The sequence below is a fragment of the Rhea americana genome, unplaced genomic scaffold (assembly GCF_003343005.1).
Source record: "Rhea americana isolate MKP2758 unplaced genomic scaffold, rheAme1 scaffold_573, whole genome shotgun sequence".
Taxonomy (NCBI): Eukaryota; Metazoa; Chordata; class Aves; order Rheiformes; family Rheidae; genus Rhea; species Rhea americana.
In genome coordinates, this window is record NW_028186727.1 from 49,331 (window position 1) to 64,483 (window position 15,153).

Genomic DNA, 15,153 nt, shown 5'->3' on the forward strand with positions numbered 1-15,153 from the left:
TTTTCCAAAGCGTTTCCGGGAGCCGGTCCAACCGGAGCGCGCTCGGGCGTAGRGGCGCTGGCTTCTTGCTGACACCTTGCTTGCGGCCACCTCGCCGAGCAGCGGAAAGGGCCGGGCAGCCCCGTTTCTGGGCAGGGGGAAGTGACGGGACCCCCGGAGAGCGCGGCCGGTCCGCGGGAGCCCACCGGCGCCTGGAGCCGGGACCCCCCTGAGTCCCACCGTGGCCGGTGAGACTCGGCGCGGGGGCGGTTGGGGCGTGCGAGGCCAGGCGCGTTCATCACGGGGGACGAAAAGCACAGCCGGCTGCGAATCAATCATTCCCCGAAACGGCGCCGCGTGCGAAAATGCAAGGTTTTTTTCTTTTTTGGAGACGTTTTGCAAAACGTTCTCCTTTGCAAACCTTCTGGTTTCTACGAAATTCTCAGTTTGGAGCTGGAAACTGCAACGCCCCATAGAAGGAAGGACCCTGACCAAGCGTAGAAAACGTCCGGTCTGGGGATAACGTCTCCYATTTAGAAAGCAATTAGCACTAAGCAAAAAGTTTAATTTAAGCAAATGTGAAATATTTCATTGTGATTTGTATCGTGAGCTGTTCCGGGCTCTGTGTCGCCTCCTGCACGGTGCTCACGGAAACGCCGGTGTTTTTGACGGAAGCGTCGCRCGGCCTTTGCGGGAGCCGGGAGCAGGGCGGTTGCAGCGCTCCGCGGGCCGGATGCCTGCACGATCCGGCCCAGCCCGGCACCAGCTCGCCGCCCTTTGCGACGGGCCGGCTGCTGCGTTGCGGCATCCTGCGAGGTTGCAGAAAACAGTCCCGAATTGCAGAGCAAAAGCGAAGCCAAGGACAGGTTTCTGCCTTGCGTTTTGGATGAGCGGAGGGTCCCGCCGGGCACTGGCAGGGAGCCTGCAGAGCCTCTCCCCGCTGCTCTGCTGCGCTGGTATAAAGCCCCTTTCCTCGGGGAAACAAGCCGGTGGCTTGCGCAGCGGCGAGGCCCCGCGCTGCCTCCACCTCCCCCGCAGCCGGCGGGATGCTGGCCTCACTGGAGGCAGGAGGAGGAGGAGGATGGGAGCGGTGCGAGGAGACGGCAATGGGGCTGCGGCGCCAGGGGCTGTGGTGGGTGTCAGCTGAGCCCTAATCCCTGAGCAGCCAGCGCCGGTTAGGAAAATGGCCTTGTCCRGGAGCTGTGAATAGTGCGRTTCCTGGTGTGCAGTAGTGCAATTCCCAGCGTGCAATAATGTGGCTCCCAGTGTGCAATAGTGCGGTTCCCAGTGTGCCATAGTGTGGTTCCTGATGTGCAACAGTGGCATTCCCAGTGTGCAATAGTGCAGCACCTGGTGTGCAATAGTGCGGTTCCCRGTGTGCAATAGTGCGGTTTCTGGCATGCAATAGTGCGATTCCTGGTGTGCAATAGTACAGTTCCCGGCAAGCAATAGTGCAGTTCCCGGTGTGCAGTAGTGTGATTCCCAGTGTGCAATAGTACAGTTCCCAGCAAGCAATAGTGCGATTCCTGGTGTGCAATAGTACAGTTCCTGGCAAGCAATAGTGCAGTTCCCAGTGTGCAGTAGTGTGATTCCCAGTGTGCAATAGTGCGGTTCCTGGCATGCAATAGTGAGGTTCCTGGTGTGCAATAGTGCRGTTTCTGGCATGCAATAGTGCGATTCCTGGTGTGCAGTAGTGCGGTTCCCAGTGTGCAATAGTGCGGTTCCTGGTGTGCAGTAGTGTGGTTCCTGGTGTGCAATAGTGCAGTTCCCAGTGTGCAATAGTGCGGTTCCTGGTGTGCAATAGTGAGGTTCCTGGTGTGCAGTAGTGCGGTTCCCAGTGTGCAATAGTGCGGTTCCCGGTGTGCAGCAGTGCAGTTCCCAGTGTGCAGTAGTGCAAGCCCTGGGCAGGGCTGTTAAATAATCAACGGCGTCAGGAAAGGCCGGTCGGTCTGTCCCCGCCTGGCGACGCCGGGGCCCAGGGGCACCTCCCCGGCCGGTCCGGATGCCCGCGCGGCTCCGGCCTTCGGGGACCTTCCCGCTGGGGCGGGCTGGCGGGAGGAGGACGGGCTGCGCGAGCGTGCGGGAGAGCAAATGGAGCGGAGGGGAGCGTGTGCGTGCACTTGCACTCCTGCGCTGCTGGAATACACACTGCTTTTTCGGCTGGGGCGGGGGGGATGTGTGCGTGCATACGCGCTGCTGTGAGCGCACACGTGGCGGTGCACGTGAGAGCGCACGCAACACGGGGGAACGCGTTTGCCTGCAGGAGAGCGCGTGGGCCGGCGTGCGTGTGTGCACACGCGCGTGTGCAGGCGTGTGCACACGAGGAGGGGCAGCGCCCCAAAAAGCATCCGCTCCTACCCGGGAACGCCGGTTCCCCGGAGAGGCCTCGGGAAGGGGGCAGCGGCTGCCTGCACGCGGAGCTGCGGCGCTCCGCGCGCCGTGGGGCTCGTGCCCCGCCGGCTGCGCGCGGGGGATTGGGATGTTTTAGGACGGTCAGCGCAGGGCGGCACGTGCTGGCGCAGGCGCAGTCGCGGGACACGCACAAAGCCGGGCGCGAACGCAGATGTTGGAGCCCGGYTGGGCTCGCGGGGAGGTTGGCTCGGCAGCGCCCGTCCCGCTGCCAGCGGACAGCCGGGCGGGTGGACGGCCGGGGACTTGGCAGAACATCCCCGTAGCGGAGCTGGAAAAATTTCAGACACTGGGTGACATTTGGAATTGTTTTCTCCTTGCGACGGGGGCCGGTGACACTGAGCACACTGCTCCCCTGCCTCCCTCTCGAGCGGGGAGCCAGGGAAGCGATCGGAGATGTAGCTAACGTGACATTTGAGGAGCGGCTGGAGGGCCTGGAGCTGTTCAGCCCGGCCTCGAGACGGGCGGGCCGAGGGAGGACGGGAGCCCGGTCTGCAGAGCAGCAGCGATTCTGCTGCGGAGGGGAAGGGAACGAGCCGTCCTGCCTGTCCCCGAGGACACGGTGCACGTAAACCGCAGCAGCAGGGCTCAGGTGAAGTACGAGGACAAGACCGTTTGGTAGGAGAGACAGTGCAGCYCTGGCATTTGAGGGGGGAGGAGGCGGCGCTGCCGGAGGCTGAGAGCGCTGGGCTGGACGGGCGCGTGGGCGGGAAGGGTCCGTGCCCGGACCGAGCCCCTCGAGGACGAGGTGGCTGAGTGCAGAGCCCCGGCTGCTCCAATGTTTCAGGGGCAGGTTATGCAAAACCAGTCCAGCCTTGAGAAGGGGGGGAAGACTAGATGGTTTCTCAGAGGCTCTTCTGATACTGTTTTTGATGACAGTCCAATTTTATGTTCTAGCCATGGTTTGGCATTTTTTGGGGTGATGTTCAAAGATCTCCAGGCAGAGGCTGGTTAAAGYGGGGGTCATGGTTCTCAGCCAGTCAGGATGCCTGATTAACAGGATTTGAGCTTGTGTAGGAAAGTCACAATGCAAACCTGAAGAGGTCCTGGGCTGGACCTCTAAACTCGGCCCAGGACCATGGAGGAACGTGGTACGGATCAGATCAGTACCAGTGAGTTTGTCAGCTGTCTCTGTGTGTGCATTCCTGGAGGAACATCTCCACCAGTAAGGAGGAGATGGACCTTGCTCCAAAGCACACGCGTCTTCAGTTTCGGATGTGATGAAAGGAGGGTGTGGAAAGAAAATCCTATGGGGGGGTGTCAAAAATAGGGTGTCTGGGACCTGCAGCTATGGGTGGTCAGTGAAATGTTGCTGGTATTTTTTAACGCACTCTGAGGACTGTAAAGGATTTGAAAGGCAGATAGACCATTCTGACCAGCTCATCAGGCTTTTAGCCAGGGCATCTCTTYCTCTAAAACTTTGCGTACTAACTGAACAGCTTAATGTGAGGTGAGCATGCTTCTTCCTCAGGAATGGCGATCTTCTGGGCAATTCTCCTCCATGTCATCGACAGGCACTTTTCTTTTCCCGTTTGAGTCTGCCTAGCTTCAGCCCAGGGATCACGTCTTGCCTTTGCCTACTTCGATAAGAGGTCCTCTACTGTTAGCAATCTCCTCTCGTGCGACAGAGACTGAGAAAAGCAGATTTCCCAGACCCCAAAACACCCAAAGGGTTTTGTCCCAAGTTCTTTTTAGCTGATGACTGTCTTTACAGGGAAGTGGATGCTGGACCTTGTCATAGTATCATGAATATCCAGCTCCAGGACTCCTTGTTTATGCACCCATATGGATTTATAAACTTGTAGGTCATGCTTATCCTCACAGCTTTAGCATCATACTGCGAGCTCTTGCCAGGTTTCTTGCATGTCGTGTCTCCTAGGGCTTTCAGAGACATCTCCTTTATCTAGCTTGCCTCCTCCCCATCCTCCGAGAGTCACCTTCCTTTTCTGGTGGATGCATGACCTCACATGCCCTCGTATTCAGTCACATTCAAGTGCGTGTTATTTGTCTGTGTAATCCAAGTCTCAGTTTCACTGATGCATCCCCATCAGGTTTTTCCACTTTCTTATTCCAGAAACTGTCTTCAAATTTTACAAACCACGAGCTTATACTGCTCTTCCACACTATTGATAAAGGTATRGAATAGACCTCCTATAGGTGCCTGTCGTTCATCTGCTACTGCATGATGATTCACCCGCAGCCGTGCTTGCCAAGCTGTGTGTTTTAGCTCGGAAGAGCTGCTTGTCTCATGCTGGGATCACCAGGTCTTTAAAAATAAGTGAATTTTCTCGATACAGTGGTTCGGTGCCCCCGAAGGAGACAGACCATCTTAGGAGAGGCCATATGCCAGGAAATGATGCTTACAGCAATACAAGGTTACATGATAAATACTTCATGCAAGCAAAGCACAGGATTGCGAAGTTTATTAAAAGAAGTTACCAATAGGAAAAAAACAAACAAAAGGCTTGTTTGGGTCCCCGGGGGACCTTAGCTCACATACTTGGCTTCCTGAAATCTCTCCAGCCAGCAGCACAGGGAGCTGATATCACAGCGGGCTGTGGTCATGCAGACACGACGTGTCCTGTGTGGTCCCAGGTCGCAGACAGCTCCAGATAGAGGCCTTGCAGCCTGCAGGAGCCTTGGCCTCTTTCYGAGGATCCTCCTGAGATGAGGAGTCTTCTCCCCATTCTTGTCCTCTCCAGCCAGCTGTTTCAGATGTCCCTCCAGTCCTATCAGCGTTGACTGTAAATTGGCCTTTCCATTCCTAGGGAAAGTGTCATTTGTCTCACTTTCTTCYCCCTGGTCTGGCAGGAAACTTGGGGTGATTGGTTTCCTYGGAAAACCTCTTCAGTTATTACCAYATCTTATCAGGGCAGTAACCTAGAAGTAAAACGTTGCRGGGCTGTAGTGCCTCATCGCAGTGGATCTAGATGCTGGATTACACAGCGGTGCCCCTCAGTGAGGCGCCAGCATGGCTTGCGCTGCCCTTCCTCCAGATCAGACTGGGGAAAGGTGTCACGGCCACATCACCGGCTTGCACCAGTTCACCTGGTCACTTGGGTGAGGATGAAAGCTACTTTTTTGGAGAAGGAAATGAAGCCAATTTCGTCAAACTAGACCATGACAAAGCATTAGCTATGGTGGCTGATGAGGAGTTATGAATGAAATTGAAGSAAAAAGATGACTGAAGAACTTGCAATACGGAGAACGGATTGTAATAGAGGGGAAATGGTGAAGGAGATKGCTGAAAGATGAAGAAACAGCTGGAGGGAAATTGCTCATGGAGTTGTCAAGGATCATATCTGGCTGATCTTATTTACATTTCAAATGATAGAAACTGAGTGCTTGAGCATAATGGAGGGTGAAAAGGACATAGATCTACTAATTAATGACAATCTGAATATGAACTTTAGCCATGAAGGCAAATGCGATACTGCTCATCTGATTTGTCAACAGTACAGAGAGGGGAGAGCTCATGCCAGTCTATGAAGCATGAGGAAACCTTATCTAACATAGCATGTTCAGCTTGGACCGTGGTATGCAACGGTGATGGGCTCAGAGAAGACTCACAGAGATGGGTTGGGGAAGGGAGAACCTCACAGAAGAGCTCAGGACACTGGAAGAAAGGTCTAGAAAGAGGTCCATGGAAAGTTTCTGATCTATAAACTAAAAATGGAGATACAGCCATTATCAATAGTATCAGACAACCCTGTCAAAAGTAGAGTGAGACAGGAGTATATTCAGACTGGGGATGAGGAGGCACCTGCCCTCTGGAAGGGGCCGGTCCCAGGACAGTCTCCCAGCAGGAGCAGTGGGAGTGAAGAACCCAATGAGCTCCTTAAGGCAGAGGGACCCAACGAGGCATCTGTGGAGGGGGCACTGCAGTGTCTACGCTCCCTGAGACTGGCAGATGCCTCGGGGGAGCCCCGCTGATCTCGTGCTGCCATTTTTCCAGTGAACTCYGATAGGGTTGGCAGGGGTGTGTGCTTCTCTCAGGCAAGCTTCTCGTCAAGGAGTGCGGCACACTGGTCGCTCTGATCTCTGATGGCTCTTCTCACCCTTCTGGAGGTACCATAGCGGGGTCGTGCCTCTGCTCGGGTAGCAGAGGTTACTCTGAAGTAAGTGAGTATGGCAACTCACTGATTTCTGACTTCAGACGACACATCCCCCGAGCATCTTCTCAAGCTGGTGGCTGCATGGACGGCCCATCAGAGGTTTGATAGAGCAAAGACTTCTCTAAGAATGGTGTCAGACTCCAGGCAGTGTCTGAGCCTCAGTAAAGGCCCCTTTTACATCTTTACATGGAGAAATGTGTATCCTTGCTTACCTGTTTGTTTGGCTCCCCAAGTGGAACTATGTCCAGCCTGAGGCTCCTGCCTTTCTGGGACCAGCAGGAAACCTTGGGGTGGGACATCAAGGCAGGAGAAAAATGCTTGTGCCTTCTTGACAAGTGTCTGTTGAGCTTGGTCTGAAAGACCTGGGAGGGTGGGAATGCTGCTCCAGCACTAGCAGCCTGTCCTGGCCAGTGAAATGCATCTATCTACATTTCATCTCCTCTCCTTTGCTGCATTTAAGCTCATCACCTCATGTCCTGTCCCTGTAGYTCTGAAGAACAGATGACTGCTACCTTTTGCAGTAGCTCAGGCCTTGTTTGTATGATGAAGCTCAGACTTTATCTGCTGGGGGAAGCAAATTTTTCCCTTAGTGAGTTGCTGCGTTGCCCCTTTGGAGACCAGCTTTAGTGGGTAAAGTCAGAGGTCCCTGTGCCAAACCAGACYGGATTAGGACATTCTCTTCCCTTGCGTGCTGTTTATTCCTCCTCCTTGGCTGCCACAAGCTGCATGRCCCTGGGAAGACCCTTGCCTGTCCTGCTGCCCAGCGACGTGGTCTGCAGCCCGCTGAGGCTGCGTCCACCCCAAGGGGCAGCAGTGAAAACCAGCTGCGCTCAGGCTGTTGGCAGCCAGCAGCTCTTCCACAGCCCAGGTTTTATGGTCTGCTGGCAAGTGTTTTCTAAAAAAAAAGTTCACAAAAATGCAGGTTTGGGGCCTGATCACAGGTGCAGAGCCTTGTGCACCCGGGCACACGTCCAAGCAGAGGACCACGAGAGCAGAGTCCCAGCTAGCCCAGGTTAGAGGCAGAGCGCAGCTGATTTCTGGCAGAATTAAGAGATGTATTTTAAGAGCAGTTTGCAGCCAAGCAGTGGACTCTGCTCACTTCCAGGCCAATAACTTAATCTCACAGATTTTGACTTTTGAATTTGCYGCCCTGCATTTTGCTACGTCGCCAACAATTTCCTTGGAGCGGCAGTGTGCCGCTGTCCCAGGTGAGGCACCGAGGACGTGCGAGCATCCCTGTTGAAATCCCTTGGCTTTAGGCTGTCCAAAAATCCGGGGCAGATGGTGCCGGTCGGTAGGTGCCTGTAGCTGCATTGCTCCATCTTGCYGTCTTCAAGGGTAACAGAGCGGCGGTGAATCAGTCCGACTGCGTAACATATGGGGCAAAGACAAGCAAGGCTGAGAAGTGCCTTTCTTTTTCCCCTGGGAAAAAATTCCTATTCCTCAAAGATATTAGCATGTTAATGGTATTTTTGAGTTGTTGGTCATATGGGGTCTTATATATAGGGTCGCATGGGTGGGACTAGCCTGGGGGCTACTTTTTTTCGAATAAAGAGTGTGTTTCTGCATGGAGTCTTCGTTAAGAGTTGGGTAACGACACAGGGTTGTGCAGCTCTGTGCGAGTCCTGTTAGTCCTGCTGTCTGCGTGAGATGGGTTTGTGGGAGATGGAGCTGGTGAAACCCCACAGCAGCTCACCGGGGCCTTGCTGCCCCTCGCCCCGGGAGGTCGCGGTGGTGTGGGGGGCACCGTGCGGGAGCCAGACCCTTCCCTGGGAGCAGAACTTGGGCGATGGGCCTCTGGTGAGCTCTGCATGGTCCACACCATTTCTGAGCACAGAGAGACGCTATTGCAGGCGGGAGGGGGCCCAGCACGGCTTGGAGACACGGCTGCAGGACGGGGGGATTGCTGGACGCTCCGCTGCATGTTGGCTGGGGGAAGCTCCTTGCAGCTCGCTGCATTTAGATAAGCATCCTTGGAGCTGCGAAAGTACGTGTGTCACAAGACCTGTCTGGGGCACAAGACAGAGCTGTGGGGTTTCCAGACGTTGCCGTGTGCCTCTCGCTTGGCTGGCAGTGACTTCTGTGGTTAACGGTGGCTGCAGACTCTGGCTCTATCTCAAAGTAGCCTTCAGCAGAGCAGCAAACAGTGTGTTGGTCGGGGAACAGCTTCTCCCCAGCCGTCCGCTTCGTGCTTCCTGCATCCATTTAGGATGTGGGATGTCAGCTCAGCCCCGTGGTCCTGGCGTCTCCCCAACCCTAGAAAAATGCACAATTAATCTGATGATTTGGGTGTTTCTAGACAGCTGTGCTCCAACATAAGAGGTGTCCTGGCATCCTTCTGCTCTCCCCTAGGGCATGGCCCACTTTGGGGGCTGCTTGGTCTCTCATGCTAAAGACCATGGGCTTGTCTGAAGGTATAAAACAAAACAGCCTTTTTTTTTTTTTTTTTTTTTTTTTTTTTTTTCCTCCCCGGTTTGCAGACTTGACACAGAAACATCTGGACCCAGAAACTCAGCAACAGGGTGATCCCTTCCAGCCCAGTTTTCTGGGAGTCTCCTTGCCCATCAGGCTGGGGTGTGGAGGAGCTGTGGGGACACCCCTCCTCGTCCCGGCTCCTCATCACCCGGCTCCCGGGAGCAGGGTGCTGCGAGCCCYGTGCAGCTCTCCCAGGGCGGCTGCTCCTCCCTGAGCATCCTCGAGCCTGAATCTGACGTCGCTGAGATGTCGGCTCCACTCTTATGACCCCAGAAAGGGGCCGGGGGGCTGAGACCTCCTCCACCCCCACGGTCCATTAGCTCTGTACTGTGGGTCTATTGTGCTGGGGGATGCGTGAGGGCTGCGTCAGCGATTGACTGTCCTGCTGGAATGATTTTTCAATGACTTGCATGAGTTGGAGACCCCGCTGGCCTCAGAGCGAACGGGGGCAAACCTTGTGTTGATGTGCTAGGATTTACTCACGTGTTCAAGGCCCAATGTTTGGCTCTTCATCYATGCATGCGCCACCCCCTTCTGCCACCAGTCTAATCGGAGTATCTTCCCATTCATGTCCTTCCCCTACCATCCATCTCTCTCTCTCTGTCTCTCTGTCCCTTGCATCTCTCTCTCTGTCTCTCCTACACCTCTGATCTTCCAGGAAGGGACAGGTTAGGGGATGCCAGAGGCAGCCCTGGGTCGGACACTGAGTCCTACATGAGCCCCATGCACAGGGCTGCCGCGTGCCTCAGAGGGATGCACGGCTGGAGACGGGGAAGACGTCTTGCCCGGGCCATTCACAGCCTGAGTCTGCAGTTTTGGAGCAGGAGGGTCCCATGGGGGCCCCTCGCTCCTTWGTTGGGCTAGAGGCAGATGGAGCTTGGAGATGTCTCCCCAGATGCYCCGCTGGGTCTGGGCCTGCAAAGCTGCTCTATCTCTTCAGAGATCTTGGGGTCAGCAGAGACTGTCCAGTCCCCAAAGTGTCCCCCTGCACAACAGCAAGGTCAGGGACCCCCCCAGCTGCCCTGCACCATGGGCCAGCAAGGGAAGGGCTCGTAGGAGAAGACAAAACCTTSGTTTAAAGACCACTCGCAGAGGGAAGTCCAGCATGTCCCATAGCGCAGCGCACCCAGGAGAGCGTGCAGCAGCACAGGAGCTGATCCATGCAGCAACGGGACAGCTCGGGCTCCTGGGCCCCATCTGTTTTTCCAGGGCCTGCTGGCAGCACAGGCTGCCAGGCGGCGAAGGGGAGCCCAGCCCTCGCTGGGCTGGTGGTGGASCCGGGGACCAGCGCAGGTTAGGAGAGCGGCCCCAGGGGCACATCCGTCACCCCGGCCCTCCCGCAGCCCCGCTGCTGGAGACCCCAGAGGCGGCTTCTGCCCTTCCAGAAATGGACTACTTCCTTGGAAATGGCAGCGGCGCTGGCAGCTCCATAGCCACGGGGCGGCGGATGGGTCCGCACTTGGGCGTTTATTTTAATACGTCTCTCTCTCTCTCTCTTATATCTCTCACGCTCTCCTGGTTCTTGTTTCTCTTTCGCTAATCCCCCGTTGTGCTCTCTTTCCATCCACGCCTGTCTTTCCCTCCTGCCCCGTCCCACTGCTCCTCCTTGCCCCCTCTTTCCCTGCCCCAGGTCAAGGTCTGGTTCCAGAACCGGCGCACCAAGCAGAAGAAGGACCAGAGCAGGGACTCTGAGAAACGCTCCACCTCCACCTCCGAATCCTTCGCCACCTGTAACATCCTCCGGCTCCTGGAGCAAGGCAGACTTTTATCCGTCCCGGCCCCTCCCAACCTCCTCTCTCCGAGCGCGAATCCCATTGGGAGTCCTGCCGGGAACGGAGCCGGCTTAGCCACGCCGGGCGCCACCTCGCCGGGGCTCGGCGGCGGCGGCGGCAGCCCCCCCGGGACGGGAGCCTTCAGCCTGCAGGTCCCGTCGCTGGCTTCGTCCTCCTCGCCGCGGCTGCCCGCCGCCCCGCTGTGCTTCGGCGGGCCGCTGCTGGGGAGCCTGCACGAATTACCCAGCGCTTACGGACTGGGCAGCTCCGCTTTTGAGCCTTACACGCGGCTGGAAAGGAAAGACACTTCGATACCCAGCAAGAAGCCGAGCCCTTAAATAAAAAACAAGTGTCAAAAGAGATCGTGCCCCCCTCCCCTGCTCCCCGCCTCTCTCCCGCACACACTCCCCTCGGGCAAGTCGCGCCTCCTCGGTCCCCCCCCCCTCCAAGGGCTCTGCGTTACGGCTGAGGTGGTTTTGGAGCGTCCCGGTGGCAGAAGGTCCCATCTGCCACGGGCCGTGTGGTCCCCCCCGGACCGCCAGCCTGGGGCAGGGCATACGCAATCTGGGCGTAGGTGATGGTGCTAATGGTCGTTTCGGCCCCCCCTCACCAGGAGCATCAGCCCTCAGTGGCCTGAGAGCGGAGCAGCCCTGACTTGGGAGAGGTTTCTTGCACTCCTCCATGTTTGGTCATTAGGATCCAAACCACCTTTTCAGGCTGAGTTTATAAAACTGGGTGACTGCGTGGAGTGATGGGGCGCCTCTCCCACCCTCACGCCGCCTCTCCAGCCTGCGCTGCCCCGGTGCAGGGCTGCGCGGGCTGGGCTGGGCTCTCCAAGCCCTGACAGAGCCTTTGCTGATGCTGGAGGAGCCTTCAGCCTCCTCTGTGGGCGCCCCCTCCTCATGGAGAGCTAGGGCATGCCTGTCCTCCTGCCCCCCGCAGGGAAACCCCGCTGAGGGGTGCGGACACGTGAGCTCTTAGCACCCCCAGCACCATCCCGAGCGCTGGTCTAGCAGCCATGCTCCTCTTGCTTCCTTCCCCTTGCAGATCTAGCGTTTAATCCTGTGAGGTGCTGAGCCCCTACTGACTTCGTTGTCAGGATCAGGCTCCAAAGACCTTGGGCAGTCTCAGGTACTGTTCTGCTGCTATTCCCACAGTCCCAGAGCGTGACCAAGGCCACAGCTAGTGGTGGCTTTCTGGTGGGCAGGGTTCAGCCTTTGATGTGCTGGGCTAGGCGGCTCTTGTGCAGGGCACGGCTCGTGGGTGGCCAGAGGGCCTCTGGGGGAGCAAGCCCTGCAAGGCTGAAGGTGGCTTGGAGCCCCCCGGGCAGYGCACGGCGCGGCATTGCATGAGGCAACCCTTGCAGAGAGGGGCAGCCCGGGGCCCCTCTCGGGTCTGCAGGGGGATTTGTCCCGGGCAGTGCCTGGCCCCAATGCCGTGTGAGCATCACCTGGGTAGGATGCTCTGGTAGCATCACCCGGGCAAAATGCTCTACGGTGGCGTTGCCTTGGTGGAACACTCTGCGGTGGTGTCCCCTTGGTGGGACACGCTGCAGCGGCATCGCCTGGGTGGGATGTCCTGCAGTGTCATTGCCTTGCTGGGATAYGCTCTGGTGGTGTCACCTTGGCGGGACACCCTGCGGTGCCATCGCCTTGGCAGGACCAGGAGCGATGCCCTGAGCTACCTCCCAGCTCTGGGAGCTCCCAGATGCTGCCAAGAGGCTCCTCCTCCCTGGCGCGCACCCCCAGACTGCAGGCCTGGCAGGAAGGGGCCAAGCCAGAGCGCAGGGACCTCCTGGCCCGGCGGGGGCCAGCAGCGGGACGCCTTCTCTCTCAGCAAGGCGCCGGGGACGAGCCGGGGTGCGTGCAGTGCCCGGGCTCCGGTGCGCGGCGGCGGCGGGGACGTGCGGCCGCGTCGCTGCCCGCCGCCGGGGCGGTCTGCAGGGCTGCGGAGGGGGCAGCGGCCGCTGGCCAACCCAGGCAAGCTCACGCTCAGCGTCTGCTTTGGGCGAAACTCCCCGGGGCTTTTTCCAGGGCAAAAGAAAAAAAGGAGGAAAAATGGAAGCTGGAAGCAGAGTCAGGCTTGTAAATGCGGAACAAAAAACTGGCTTTAAAAGATCTTCGCATTCTGTTTTTTCTCAGAAMAAATATGTTATTTTGGGAAGATGGGGAGAAAGAAATGAAAGYGATACAAGAAGCCTCCTGGAAAGGCCCAGCTCTGGGGTAAAGCAAACCTCTGCCAAGGGGCCGTGGTGCCGACCGGGRCTCCTGCAGCCTCCCGCTGCTCTGGGGCTCCGTGCGGAGTAATAATAATAATATTAATTACTGCTGGGCAACACTGGGGCGAGTCGTGGGGTTTCCAGAGCCTGCGGCCGAGCCGGGTTCGGGTTGGCGCGTGCGGGGAGCCCCAGCGTTGCTCCCCGCCGCGGACTGCCGCTTCTCCCCGGGCCCCCAGGGAGGACACAGCCCTCAGCCGGAGCGGCCAGCCCCTCCYGCTGCTTTGCAGGGAAGTATTTAAAATAAATGATTTTATAAAAAGGTTTCYGTGATTTTTTGTTTTGTTTTGTTTTAAATGAAGTGTTTCTATGAAATAGTATTTATCGATCGTATCACTTCTGGAGCACTTTACGGGAGCGAGCGGCCGTGTCTCGCGCGGCTCTGCTGAGCTCGGGAGGCTTCTCCGGCCCGACGCCGCAGGCGGGGAAACTGAGGCAGGACGCGGGGTTTGCCCGAGGCTCCAGAGGTCAGCGGCGGCCTTGCAGCTCCGGCTTTCCCGAAGGGTGATATCCGCAGGAATGCCCTGGCCGAGCCGGGACGGGGGCTCCGGCAGCGAAGCGTCCGCGCTCCCGCTCCTCCCTCCGGCCTCGCTCTCGCCCCGACCCCGTCTCCACCGGCACAGGCTGCAGAGCTTGGCGTCGTGAGGACATTTTCGACTGAGGTTTTGGATTCTGACAGGATGGAAATCCGCTCCCTTCCCCTCCTCGCTGAATTTATATTTATATTTATATTTATATTGCCATTCGTCACCCTCCCTGGTCTGCAGAGTTCGTGTGCAGAGGAAGCCGAGACGTGCAGACGGGCTCCCGGGCAGCCGTACCCCCCGGGAGCATTTCCGACCTGCGGCGGGCGAGAGCAGCAAAGCCGTGGGAAGCCACCGCGAACCGTCCCGCTCCAGGGAAACTCTTTTCTTGCACCTGGAGGCAGGGAAAAACCTGCCTACAGGTAGGATTCACTGCAAATCRCCCTCCGCGCTCTCGTTTTGCTTTGGTTTCTCCTGTTTCCCTGCAGCATCCACCTCCCCCCCCGCCGTGAGAGCCCGGGAGCCGGCTGGGACAAGCCGGATATCCGAGGATATCTGAGCCCTGTTCTCCCAGCTCGGTCTCCGGTGAGAGGAAGCTTGGTCCAGTTCAGAGAAGAAGAAGTGACCTCCCCGCACCCTTCGAGGCCGGGAGAGATTTGGGGTCGCTTCTGAGACGGGAAGAGCCGCTTTTACTCTCCAAAGAGCCCCCAAAGCCGGAGACGCCTGCTCCTGCCTCCCTCCCCCCGTCCMGTCGCTTAACGGCGAGGAAGGAGAGGCGGCGAAGGGGAACGGCAAGCGCCRGGCGCCCGCCGGGGCCCCAACGCTGCTTTCGCAGAGGCTCCCCCGAGACCTGCCCCAAGTCTCTCCTCGCAGAGCAGCCCGGCGCGGTGCTGCTCAGCTCCCGGACGTGCAGCCCGACTCGTCAAGGTGGCCAGAAACCCCCCCGCCCGCCCTCCCCGAAATACCGTATGTAAAACTTCAGTGAACGATGTGATTTCTCATGGTTTCTTATGGTTAATAAAAGTTATGTCCTGCCTCCTGCCTGCCTCCTCTTGCATCGTTTTYGGGAGCCGACCCCGCGGCAGCGCTGCCGCAGATTTCACGGTATCAGTAACCTTCCCGGCGCTGGGGTGGCTTTAAAAGGAAGCACGTTGGGCGCCGTCGTTCCCTGCTCTCCTCTGACCTCATCAGCGGCAATAAAATACACCCGTAAAATAACCGCTGCTCACCGCGTGCAGCCCCAAGGGTGGCTCAGCGTCGCCGCTGTGGCAGCCACGGGCACGGAAGAAAATTCCTGGAGGAAAAAAGCGCCGTGCGCCCCTCGCCCAGGCGCAAGCACCTGCGCGCAGGCGGCTCCCGGCCCCCGGCCCTGCGTGCGCTGCAGCCTCGCAGGCGTGTCGCTGGGGCCGCTGCCGCCGGTCCCCTGCCGGGTGCCCACCCCGGCTCTACCCCTGCCCCTAATCCCACCCCCCTCGAGGCACCCCTATCCCTGGAGCACCCTGACATCGGGGCACCCCCATTCCCAGAGCACCCCCACCTCCGAGGCACCCCCACCCCAGGCACTCCCACCTCTGGGCATCCCGACATCGGGGCACCCTCACCCC

General features: G+C 58.1%; 1 protein-coding gene across 1 annotated transcript in view; it reads left to right on the plus strand.

The window, feature by feature from the left end:
• Positions 1–11,254, plus strand: part of VAX2 (ventral anterior homeobox 2) — a 30,497-nt gene extending 19,243 nt beyond the window's left edge. Inside the window, exon 4 of the mRNA XM_085319177.1 lies at positions 10,592–11,254. Coding sequence (XP_085175303.1) covers positions 10,592–11,088 — 497 coding nt within the window. The 3' untranslated portion in view covers positions 11,089–11,254. The remainder of the gene's footprint in view (positions 1–10,591) is intronic.
• The last annotated feature ends 3,899 nt before the right edge of the window (positions 11,255–15,153 follow it).